Below are 12,994 nucleotides of genomic sequence, written 5' to 3' on the forward strand. Positions count from 1 at the left end.
AAGAAGTGGGCCTTCTGTACTTGGGATTGGGGGGAAGACCATCCCCGAAAATAAGCCCTAGTGCTTATTTTGGGGCCCAAAAGAAAATAAGACCTGGTGTTATTTTTGGGGAAGCATGGGCAATAGAAATAAAACAGCAGCAAATTCCTAGAGCAGAGCATGTGGGGAATGCAGAAGAGCAAGTTGAATGATTTGAAATAAAAATTTTAGATCCTAACTAAGGACGATGTAAACTTGCCCATCAGATGTATAGGCTAAACATAAAGAATAGATGCCAAGCCCAATTCAATGTACCAGAAAAAGGCAGCCCAAGACATCATTAGAACCATTTGCTACACTGGTGGGAGTAGTGTTTAAATAGAGGAAATAGCATATTGAGTTGGCTTTCCTTATGCACTATCCATCCCATTTAAATCACAGATATTTTTCCCATCATTATCCTTACTCACTCCTGTAATTTGCATAGCATATGTTGTTTGTGTTCACACTAGATGCTTAACCAGTTCAAATAAAGATTTAGCAGATAAAATGATGCAGTATAATGATACAGTTCTTTGTGGCTTAAACATATTGTGCAAACCCAACCCATTTGGTCATTTTAAAGTTCAATGGATTGTCCAAACTCAGAAGATGGGCTTATTCATTAACCAGGTTGTGTGGAAACAGAGAACACATAATATAAAAAGTAGACATGTGTTCCACATAATTTAAGATCTAGCCAGTTCATCTGGAAGAAAAAAAGGTGCTGTTTTCTCAAATAGATTCCTGTGTTTCTTTGGGGACCTTTGCTAGTCCTGCAAAAAATCCCAAAACAAAACTAGACAATACAGTCAGCTTTGAGGGGGGAAGAATAGCTAGATTTGTATAGGAAACAAGAAAAAGGATATGTGGAATTCACAAACCACACAGTGCTTTGCTATCAAATCTCAGTGACATTCATGCAGATTATGAATTGGTTTCTCAGAAGAAAACTTAAAATTGACACAGACACAATAATTCTACACAATAGTGTTCATAGGTATGCAGATGATATGTATACATGTGTGAGCACAGCAAACCAGCATTTTATAATAAAAATGAAAAAGAAAGCTACGGAAGGCATCATATGGTAGTGTTTTTTTAAAGGAAACTCACTACATAGAGTCTGTGTGTTTGAATCACTGCTGGAAGATGGAAGTGAGTGTGGCTTCCATAAGTGGAACCCTGCCTTTTATGTAGTTTCTTGATAACAACATAGTAATCTCACTGTGGTTGCACAGTTTTATTATGCCAGCTGATGCAAGGGGACATTTTATCAATTCTAGTCTGCCTAGTGACCGAAACAAGAAGTCTATAAATTATCTTGTGCAAGTCAATATGCTTTTACATCAACTTTCCATTTACAATTTGAGGATACTTAAACTTGATGTGCATTTTAGCCAGCACCTTTTCTTGGAAGTCAATATGGCTTGAATTTTTGGAAGATAATGATAAGTCACATTATTTGTCTGTCTAACTCAATATATATTCTAATACAGAGAGAGTCTTTCTAGGTTATCAATGTTATTTGGATTCTTTTCAGCTGGGGCTATAACAGGGAGCTTCTTCATGAAAATTACATGGTCTATAAATGTTTCCTTCCCTTCCTCGGGATATTGAAATTATTCTCTAATTTATATTTAGAGACATCAGTGCTATCAATGTCCCATGGGCATCATTTTATCTGATTTAAATCCCTGAAAGTCAGACGAATTAAAAATGTACTTTCCAAGCTATTAATTTGTAAAGTCCTATTCAGGAACAGGTTTCTAAATACATGAATAAGATGCCAGAAGATACCTACTGTAATTAGTTTTGTCCTCTTGATGTTGTCCAGTGCAATAATATTACTCTCAAGCTAATACATTTGACTGGAATACCCATCCCTCTGTTGTAAAGCCTACTTTTGAGGAACCATCTCTTCACTCACATACTAGTTTGCAAGCATTATTGGTATGCATGTCATCATCAAAGAGAAGAAATTAAATCCAAACATCATTGCTGAAGATTATTCATATTAGTGTTTTCCAAGTGACACCCACTTGATTTGGAGAAAATGGAACTGGTGTTGAAACTGAGGGGAGAACATGTTGGTTCCAGAACACCTGGGAAATCATACTTTACTCAGATCTTTGCTTTTTAAAATCTTATCCTTATTTTCCTCCAATTTTTTTCAGTTGGAAAGACCTTCACTTTGGTATCAATAATTATTTCACACCTAGTGTTACAGAAAAATTATGTTAAGCATTATTTGTGCACACAAGTTGGAGCAACAACCCTATGACTTCTTGTCAGTTTATCTGTACAATCTTGAGGTCATTTGCAAGAGTGGAACTAAACATTATCTGCTCCAGAGAGGAGGGTTAACCAACCCTTACTTCAGTTTACTTTGAGATGCATCTCATTTACTTTGTGATGTATATTTTTAAGCCCTGTGAAGTCATTCATAACTATTGTTAACAAGGTAAACCTTTTCCTTACTGTTTAATTTTTAATTCCTCTTTACTTTACTTTGGGGTAATGAGGACTGCTTCCAAGACATAGTGTGGGACTTCCAGCTTCAAATACAGTGGGCATCTCCATAATTTGATCACTCAAGATTCATCACTTGTTGCTTGTATGTACACTGAGAGCTTAAGCACCGGAGACAAATCCTTTTTGTGTCCAATCATACTTGGCCAATAAATAATTCTATTCTATTCTGTTCTGTTCTGTTCTGTTCTGTTCTGTTCTGTTCTGTTCTTTCTATTCTATTCTATTCTATTCACCAATTTGCCTTCTCATCCTACCACTGTCTGTATATTGTAGTTTATTACTGGAGAGCTGTCAACTATGCGGGCCTTGGGATGATTCAGCAGTCTGCCTTTTTCATACTTTACTAGACTGGAGCTGAAAACATGCTTCTGCTGAAGCCTCCATTTCAGATAGTCGTTTTGTAGTTTAATGCTTCTGCTGATTTACTGGATTGCATCTCAGGATTTTTTCAAACCTCATTTTATTGTACAAATAGTGAATGTTGCATCTTTTAATAACTATTACAATAATCCCATAGGAATTGTGGGAGCGGGAGGGAATGGAGCAAGGGATTTAGGGAGAAATGCAACATTTGACCAATGGCTCTTCACTACTTCATCACCCAGCTTGTTTTGTTTTTTTTTTAACATTCCAAATGTGCATTACGCTGTCACATACAGGATTACAAACAAAATTACAGTACAGGTTGATTTCAGGTGAACCAGCATTACATTTCAGACAGCACTTATTCTGGGTTGCATTGTGCATGCATAACTATCTTGTTCTAATTACAAAGTCAAATGATTTGCATTGGTTTGAAAACTGCTAACTACAATTGGTATATAATATAACCCAACGATCATAAATCTTTTAATTTTTTTTCCGCCTGGACAGAAATAAAAAAAATTATATAACTATGTATTTTTAAAATCATGCATTTAATGTTGCATGGAAACAGTGTTTCTTTATCTGTAGTTTCTTCAGAATTTGAAAGGAATTAGGGTGGACACCAAAGAGCTTTAAAAAAACATTGCAAGTTGAATGTGATCCTAAAGCAGCTGTTTTTTGTGGATAAGTGCAGGGTATTTGTTCATGAGAACATGGGTACATGCACACACATGCACACACACACACAAAATTTTGCAGTATTGGAATAATATGCCAATTTAATTAATGGGAAATAAATATTTTCCTTCTTCCATCCTTTTAAGCATTTTTATAAATGAAAATAACATAGAGGTTTTCTTACCCTCCCCCAAAGAAAAGTTTTGAAGGTGTGTGTGTGTGTGTGTGTGTGAAAATTTAAAAGGAAATTGAAGGGGGGAGATGCTAAGGCAACAAACAGCTTTTTTTCTCCCTTGTTCTTCTAAGTATTTTTCTGCTGGTTTAAATTACTTAAATCATTCTATATAAATTAGATATTATTCTACTTTGTTTCTGATAGGTATAAAAATTGATGAAGCTGCATGGTTCAAAATAGTTTATCAAAAAGTTATTAAAAATTCTGTACAAAAAAAAATCACAACAAAAGAAGCCAACAGGGGAAAGGTAACAAGAAGGGGGGGGAAATGCTGATTGAAAAATATAAATTTTATATATACTTTCAATTTCTTTCTTCTTCTTTTTGTAACTGACCGATTTAGTGTTTGTTTGTGTTTTGTTTTTTTTAAAAAAATTGCATAGATCCTAATTATTGCTTGCCATTCGTTGTGCCGATCAAACCAAGGGAAAGCCGAACTTCAATCTAATCAACACCATCAAAATTCGGAGTGACGGGAGGAAGGGCGAGAATGACCGGCGGGCCCAAGAGAAATGTCCGCTTCTCCGTTGCTCCTGAAGGCGAGACCCCTTGAAGCCTGGAAGGGTTCCCTTTCCTCCACTCCTTCCGTCTTTTGCGCCCTTCCTTGCGCGGAACGTAGTAAGCCCGGAGTCCGTGGCCGCCGCGAGCATCCCGGTTCCACCACCTAAAGCGCCTTGGGAGATCTTTCAGTCGTGAAAGATCGCGTTGAGCTGGGCGCTCATGACCCGCTCGTGATGGACCTGGCTCTCGTAGGGCAGGAGGCTGTCGAGAGGGAGATCGCAGCGCGAAGCCGCCGAGCAGGCGAAGATAGAACCGTGGCCGGGAGCTCCGGCCAGGCCGGCGGTCGGGTAGTGCATGGTGAAGGCGTAGTTCTTCTCGAACTCGTTGGACGGTTCGTGCTTGAAGGAGAAGTTCCCGTTGACGCTGAGCGGCGGGCTGAGGGGCCCGTCGAAAGCGGGGCTCTCACCTTCGGCCAGGGCGCTCTCGAAGAAGGGCTCCAGCGCTGCCCCGTAAGCGGGCGGTGCCTTGAGATGGAAGAGATGGGAGCTGTCCATGGTGCCGTAGGGCGGACTCGGAAGCCCGGGCGATTGGTAAGGGTAAGGATGGCCCGGGAAGGAAGCTCCGGTAGGCTGGATGTGAGTCAGCAGCTCCGGGTTCTGCTCGGGCAGGAAGGTCCGAGGATTGAGCTGGAGGCAGCCGGCCACCAGGTTGGTAGTGGGCTGAGATAAGCCTTTGCAGAGACTCTGCACGAAAGACACCAAGTCGGGGCTCTTGCCCGAACGCAAGATCTCGGAGAGAGCCCCGATATAGTTTTTGGCCAGGCGCAGCGTCTCGATCTTGGACAGCTTCTGCGTCTTGGAGTAGCAAGGTACGACTTTCCGCAGGTTGTCCAGCGCGGCGTTGAGACCGTGCATGCGATTCCGTTCGCGGGCGTTGGCCTTCATACGCCGCATCTTGAATCTCTCCAGCCGCGCTTTGGTCATTTTCTTCTTCTTGGGGCCACGTCTTTTGGGTTTTTGGTCGTCCTCGTCGCCTTCCTCGTCCTCCTCCGCTTCCTCCTCGTCTTCATCTGCCTCCTCCTCCTCTAGGTCATCCTCCTCTTCTTCCTCCTCTTCTTCCCCGTTTCTCAGAGATTCGACATCAGCCTCTGCCTGTAAGGTTTCCAACTCCTCCTCTTTCTTGTCCATTTCATGATCGTCGTCCTGGGAGCTGAGGCAATCGTCAGTCCAGCTGGGGGTGCCGTGAGGCTGAGGCTCTCTCATCAGTGGGTGTTCACTGTACGATTTGGTCATTTTGAGTATCCTAGGCCAAGAAGAAATAAACATATTTAAAACTACGGACACTGCATATATGTACGCATAATATTCTGCAAGCATGCTTCGTAGGAAATAAGTATTACTGGATTTCTTGAAATGTTTCTGTGGGTACCTCTCAAAGATTGTACTATTTTATCCAGGAAGCATTGTCCAGTACAATATCATTCTAAGAAACGATCTTTGGCTTCAATTGGATCTCATTACAGTTCCCGTTACATCTGCAATTTAAGGGTCACCTCGGTCCTAAATTAAATCCCGTGATCGGTTCAATTTTTTAAAAAACTGAACTAACCGAGGGACACTGCCCAGAAATGAAACTTACTCTTGAAGCCTTTCCCCAACGAACTTCTAATTCTCGTAGTTCTCTTCACGATGACACCGCTTGTCTCAAAGAGCTTATGTAATGTTTTATAGGGATTTATAGGCGGAGGTCTCTAACCAAGGTGGGTCGAATTGCGTTTAAAACACACCCACGCTGTGGATCCAGTGGAGCAAATTGCCAATAATAATTTATCCAGGGCAGCAGGAGGAGGATTTATTCTTTTATTCGGCTCTCCTTTTCATTGCTTTTGCCTGTCCACAATAGCAGCCGATGCCATCCTGCACAAAAGCTTTACAGACTTCCCAACTGTTCAGAGTCGAGGAAAAGCCTGCCACCGAGACAGGGATCAGGTGCACTGACCGCCTAATAATTCCCCGTGCCACCCCCCCCCCCTTTTTTTTTTGTCTGCGGAACCTCAACGTTCTGGGGAAACGTTTGCTAATGAGGAAATGGAGGGGGCGGGGGGGGAGGGGACGGGGTTGGGGTATGGAATGAAACCTGCCAGTCAGGGCAAGCACAGCGCAACAGTTGAGCCCGTTGACTTAGTTGACTTCGGAAGCCCTTTGCTCCTCCAGATTGTCAGTCAAGCCCTGTCCTGAACGCATTAATTGGCAGCAGAACTTACCAAATCTGTTCACTCTAGCCCTCTCTGCTCTAAACTGCACCATCATCTTCATCATCACCCCCAATTTATTTGATTTAAAGTACCATTTGGAATAATTTCATTCCCCTCCCTTATTCTCCCCACTTTTGCTGATCCCATCACCTTCAAAGCGAGGACCACGCATGGCTTTAGAATGAGCAGCCCTTTCCGTCCCGCCTGAGGGGGAGTCCATCTGGTTCGTTTCGCACCCCCAAATCGGTGTCAGCCAGCTTCTGAGCCACAGAGCCAGATGCCATGATGGGCCGTATCTGTTTCATTCACACACACACCCTTGCAAGGCTTACTTCGGTAATCGGAAGGGAGGGAGGGAGGGAGAGGGGTGGAGAGAAAGGTTAAGTCTAGAAGCTTTTGCAACGTTTTCTAAAAAACCTGTCTCACTTGGGCATAAGTGTAACTTCCACTCCGAAGTAAACACACACACACACACACACACACACACACACACACAAAACCTCTTGGAGCCGGCTGGAAGCCACCAGGGAAAGCCAAGAGCCTATCAGTTCAATGGCTCTTCTTCTTGGTTTAATGCGCATTGATCGAAATCAGGCTCAAAAGGGCGAAGGCATCACCACCCTGAGCATCAGGGCCGCCTGCATCCGAGCTATCGTTTCTCCCACCTAAGCTGGACATCAAGGGCATCAATTACCTCTCCTTTTTTTCTTTCTTTTTTCCCCCTTCAGCTTGTCCTCCGCAGCGCAGGTTTCATAACCCAGTTGCTCCCGGGACGCGGACGGGTTCCTTTTTTTAAAATTTATTTACTTCATCGATTCAGTCCGATTATGATTACTTTTTTTTTCTTTGAAGCCGCGCGGGTTAAAGAGGCTCAGGTTATATATAGGCAGCCTGGGCATGCTTGGGAAGGGGAGGGGCAGGGGAACGGGCGGCCCCGCCTCGTCGCCGCTCCCTCCCCGCCCACTTCTTCGGGCGACCGCGTCAGCCTTTCCCCCGGCACGCGCCATCTGGTTTCCCCCCCCCTCCCCAACGTCAGGCTCCCGAAGCGGCGGGCGCGGGGAGGAGAGGCGAAGGGAGGGGTGGGTGGGTGGTGGTGGCGGGGGGGGGGCGGTTTGGCGGTGTCACGTGAGCTGCCCATTTGTATGCCCGCCCCGCTCTCCCCTCCATCCCTTTGTGGCCCGAAGAAAGTGGCCATCTGTCGCCAGCCGGAGATTCTGCGGACCTGTTTGTACCCGCAGGAGAGATTAACCCGTTCTTCTGCTCTCGGGCTCGGGGTTTGTTGGGGAGGGGAAAGGGGAAAGCAGGGCTTGCCACTTGCACTTTGCCACTCTACGACAGACTGGCTTCTCTATAGAGAATGGAAAGAGGAACAGATTTCTCTCCCCCTCCTTTGATTTCTCCCCCCCCCCTCAAATGCGAACGCCACTCCGAATATCAACTTGATGGGGCGCAAAGGGAAGAGGTAATTTACCCAGGTGAGAGGCAAATTAACCTGACTAGGTGGTCGATCAGTAAAGGTCGGCAGTTCGGCGGTTCGAATCCCTAGTGCAGGTCTCCTGCGTGAGCAGGGGGTTGGATTAGATGACCTTCAAGCTCCCTTCCAACACTGTTACTTACTGCCCTTCTTCTTCTTGGGCTTCTTCTCCATCACTCATCTCCTGAGAAGCTGCCCTGAGAGTCCCTGCGCCCTCACCTATACAGAAATCCAGAGGAACCTGGCATCGGAGACAATTCTTCGGTCCTCCAGTCGCCTTGTGGTTCAAACCCCGAAAAAAGACAGAAAGTTCCTTCCCGTCTCCCTTCTGTCTCGAAGATTAATCCAACTCCAGCGGAGATTTTGGGGTCCAGCCCGCTTGTTGGGTTTTTTTTTTCCTGTCGCATTGCTTGCGTGTGGGAAGGTGTTGTCCCCTTCCGAAAAAGAAACCGAACTAACCATTTTCACAATCAAGCAGTTCGCCAGTCTTCATCCCCAAAGTTAAAGCCCCAAAGAAGGGGCACACCAGAAAAATAAGATGAAGAAAACTGTTTTTGAACAAGTAGGACACCTAAGATCTCCACTTCAGGAGATTCGTTTAGGGAACAATTGTCTATGGAGATTCACAGTCATCCAGGTCATGGTTGTCCCAAAGGTGCTTTTTTTTTTAAAGAGGCAACTGGACTTTCTGGTTTTTCGTTGAAGACGTTTTGCTTCTCATCCAAGAAGCTTCTTCAGCTCTTTTAGGGAACTTTTTTTTTTAGGGAACAGTCTAGGTAACGGGTTTTTTTTTATTTAGGGAACAGTTTTGCAGAAAACGAGAATGATGGAGGGTGATGGTCAGAAAAAGAAAATAACCCGTTTTAAAAAGCAGACATAGTTTTATAAGTACCAGGTAACAAAGTTACAAAGTACAAAGTCCTTGTCCAATATGTTTTTCTTCTTAAAAGAAAGACTGTTTTTTTAAAGAACAAAAACATACCGAACAAGAACAATTAGTAAACTGATTATATTGTTGTATTCAGAATGTTTACTGACGAAGGAAGGAAGAAAGGAAAGGAAAGGAAAGGAAAGGAAAGGAAAGGAAAGGAAAGGAAAGGAAAGGAAAGGAAAGGAAAGGAAAGGAAAGGAAAGGAAGTCCACTGGAGTTCTCTTTCATAGTTTGTGCTTTCTCCAAAGAAAGGTTAGGGGCTTTCCTCCGTTGTCTCAGCTACTCTCAGACTGTGGTACTTAGAAGGCCCAAATGGCTGTTTTCCTGTGGCTGCAGGCAAACAAATGTCAGTCGGTCCAGATCTTTCTGTGGGTCATCCAATAAGACTACATAGAAAGCGTCACTTTCGTATGTATGCAGGTGGATGTGCAAGCGACCCCTTTCCTAGTGTATGATCTCATTCCTCCTCCCTCCCTTAATGCCCTAACAACGCCAGTTCCACTCTACCTGTGCCCAAGGTGGCTGTCTGAAGGTGGTGTCTAAAACAGTCCTTTATGCCTTTATGCCTCCCTGAGAGAGAGAGAGAATCCACGTCCACCAAATCCTCTGCAGGACAAGGGAAGAGAAGGCAAGGAATTGCTAAGTGAGCTTTTCCTGCCCATTAGACAAAGGTCTCCGGGAAGCAACTTCCAAGATGTTTTGTATTCTAACCCCTGACCCAGTCACAATTTTGGCAGGTGGTGAAAGTCTAGGAAGCGCTAAACATTCAGGTTGAAATCTGTCAGTTCCGAGCCCCACCAGGGACTGAAATCTGGATTCTTGCCTTTGCTGTACCTCCAACTCGTTTAATTCCGGTGGCTTTTTAGGGGGGACTCCACTAACTCTGTTGGAAAAGATACGGACAGCATTACTTGAAGGCGCTGTTACAGCTCCAGTCCCCAGATACTGATACTGATAAGGAGAGGAGGCTGATGAGAGACCTCCGATTCTCCCTGATTCTTCTGCCTCCCTTATTCATTCCCTAAATTACAAGAAAATCAACCCTAGTCTGTCGGTTTTAATCCCAAAAGAAAAGTTCTGGGTTCCCCCCCCCACTCCCCATTCCCATTTGTATCTCTCGAGTATGTTTTGTAAAATAACACCAGACTGTACAGCGGCCCTCAACAACTTGCTGCCCACATTATATCACCGCGCTGAAGGTTAAAGGACGCCAAGAATAGCTAGTGTGAAAATTCACTCCTGCAATCAGCTTTTCGTTCACTGGCTTCAAATAGCGCTCCCCTCCCCGGAACCAAGCCTAGCTTTTAAACTCGAAATTTGCTTAGAAGAAAACGCGGGGGAGGGGATGTTTACGGACTCATTTCTAAGTAAACTACCTGGACGATGGGCCAGGCACGTCAGCATCCAGCAGCACCTTTCCCTGGGAACCTTCTGTGCCTTCCTACCCACTCCCTCCTTCCCGAGATCATTCTTGCATATATAACAGGCACCCCAGACTTTTCCCGCAGCCATTCCCCACCCCCTTCCCTCCGCCCCTTTCCTTTCCAGGACGCGCGCCCACCGAGCGCCACGCGAGCTACACGCGTCCTCAACAAAAGCCTCTTTCACGGCTCACCGCCCCTTCTGCCGCGTCCCAAATCCGCTCTCCCCTCGGCTGTCCGCTTGCAGCTCATCTGCCGCTTACAGCTCTTTGCCCCATGCGAACAGCAACAGCCAGAGGGACGGGGGAAGCTTCAGGAGGCCGGGGAGGGACTGGTAAAACCAGGGCAGTCCTTGCTAAAGCCTCAGGATCCCCACAAACAGACGCTCGTTTGTTTCGTTTTAAAAGAGCGGCGCCTCCTCATCCCTTCGCCCACCTGCTTTTCAGTGACTTTTAACCGCCCTCCCTTAGGGCAAGTCCAACGCCTGTATTAGTTCGAAACCCGAATAGCTTCGGGATGACCGGCGGAATAGTTACAAGCTCGAGCAGCGCATAATAAACGCTGTAAGCAAAGGATGAAAACATAATTTGTATGCATATTTCCCTTTACAAATTCGGTTCCGCAGAAGGCAGCGGAGGCTAGCTGCGTACGAAGCTTTATTTTGCTCTTAAGAAAACTGGGGGATAGCTACGATAAGCATTTGGTGCCCGAACACGCCAAGAATCACTCCTTCGTAGGAATCAAGGGAAAAGGCGGGGCGGGAGGCGTTAGAGAGGCTATTAAAATGCCTTACGGTTGTCCGGAGTGCAAAATCCATCCCAAGGAAATCTCTTGGGTTTGCGGCATTATCTTAATTAAGATAATTGATTCATATTGCACCTGCGAGAATGAACGAGCGAAAGAGAGAGAGAGAGAGAAAGGATTCTCCTTCTCCTCCCCCCTTCCTATAATAGCTTACAGCTATTGGAAAGAGGAAGCCTGTCTTATATCGAGTGATTTACGATCCGCAGCAGACAAGAAGAACCGTGTTTCTCCAACCTTTTGTGAAAAGTAAGTTGGTTCGAGAAAATTAGGATATGTTTCCGCCCCCGCCCCCCCCCCAAACAGGGAAACAAATACACAAAACTCACTGATATAACACTATAATGTAACAGACGTGTAGAAAATATACATAGAAGACGTATATTTTGCCCCAAGTGAAAATTGAGCCAACGTTTGGCCCTTGACTACCAAAGTGAGTTACGGAGGCAACCAGTTTGAAAGAAAAACCTGGTGGTACCTGTTGGCCAGGCGGGAGCCAGGTAACAGCCGAGAGCCCTGACGAACAAAGGTGATTTTATCGATTTTGCTGGGTTTAATCAGGCAGGCTAAATTGAGTAGGGCGGTGGATGGGAAAATATCCTCAGGCGAAACACACTTCGTTGGATAAGCAACTGCCAATTAGTCATTTTCGAAAAAGGAATAGAAAGCGGGATATCAGCACCCTGGACAGCTCATGGGCTCAGCTTGTCCTGCTGGCAAAGGGCGCGTCTCCCAGGGCCAAAAAATCCAGGTTGGCCTCTATTAACAGGAGTTCTTTAAAAGAAAAAGAAAGTACAGGTTAGTTCCTGCCTACCTACATTTGTTTGAGAAAGCTAACAAATATACTAGAAGATGTAATGGTCAAAATGTAAGCAATACCTACCTTAAATGGTTTCTCTGTCCTTTTAATCCTCAAAGTTCTCTTGAATTTCCAATTCAACCCAAAAGGAACAAAACAAAAACACGGTAAAATTTTAGATACTCTTCCTACCTGGGGAAAGTTCTCGGAGGCAAACCAAAAGAGTTGGATGAACCCTTAAGTGAGGATTTTATTTGAAATCGCACAAATAGCATGGTAAAGCAAATTAGAAAGAATTCCTGCTGTCTTTTTAATAAATCAGGCTGATTTTTGTCCTGAAATTTGTTCAGATTCGTATTTAGACTTTACCGTTCTGAAATTATCAAATCAGGATTAGGTGTTGTTGTTTTTTTTAAAGTTTGGTGTGTATGTTGAGAAAATGCACCGGCATACAGGAAGTCCATTTCACATTTATGTATGAACATTTTATTTGGATTTTATTATAGTTGCCCCTGTATTATGAAGTGGCCAAAATACAGAGTTCTGATCTGAAAAACAGTTAACAGCAATTAGGGAAACACCTTCTTTAGGAAAAGAAACCATCACAGAAACTGATATGCCTGTTATAGACATGAGTCTATAACATGGGTCTTTCCTGAATTTACCATCATCCTATTTTAAACAACAGAAACAACAAAACTTTGTGGAGGTTCCCCCCCCCACATAATTCTTTATTTTAATGAATGATTCCTCCCCCCCCACCCCGGTTAAATTATATTGCTTAGCCTTAAAGGTTTTAATTATTGGCATGCTAAAGCAGCCTTTTAGTCACTGACGTGCAATTACGAAATCACAACACATTTTTAGAAAGCAACAACTTATATTTGATTTTAAAAGGGGATGATGACAAATCATCTCCTAAAACGGGAACTGTGATTATGCATATATAGAAGAATGTAAGGCAAAGAATTGTCTTGCCAG

The 12,994-nt window shown here is 44.2% G+C and overlaps 1 protein-coding gene across 4 annotated transcripts; it reads right to left on the reverse strand.

Annotated features, from left to right (window-relative positions):
• Positions 1–3,150: 3,150 nt before the first annotated feature.
• NEUROD1 (neuronal differentiation 1) lies at positions 3,151–7,490 on the reverse strand. Of its 4 annotated transcripts, none has more exons than XM_034428819.3 (2): positions 7,282–7,490; positions 3,151–5,635 (listed from the first exon to the last, which is right to left on the reverse strand). In XM_034428819.3, the coding sequence occupies exon 2, from the start codon at positions 5,623–5,625 to the stop codon at positions 4,519–4,521; it is 1,107 nt and encodes a 368-aa protein (XP_034284710.1). In that variant the 5' UTR covers positions 5,626–5,635; positions 7,282–7,490; the 3' UTR covers positions 3,151–4,518. The 4 variants fall into 4 exon arrangements, with proteins under 4 accessions (XP_034284710.1, XP_034284737.1, XP_034284727.1 ...); XM_034428846.3 differs by lacking the exon at positions 7,282–7,490 and adding an exon at positions 7,088–7,275; XM_034428836.3 differs by lacking the exon at positions 7,282–7,490 and adding an exon at positions 6,738–6,884.
• Between the last annotated feature and the right edge of the window lie 5,504 nt (positions 7,491–12,994).

The sequence above is a fragment of the Pantherophis guttatus genome, chromosome 1, assembly GCF_059756535.1.
Source record: "Pantherophis guttatus breed Tessera chromosome 1, ASM5975653v1, whole genome shotgun sequence".
Taxonomy (NCBI): domain Eukaryota; kingdom Metazoa; phylum Chordata; class Lepidosauria; order Squamata; family Colubridae; genus Pantherophis; species Pantherophis guttatus.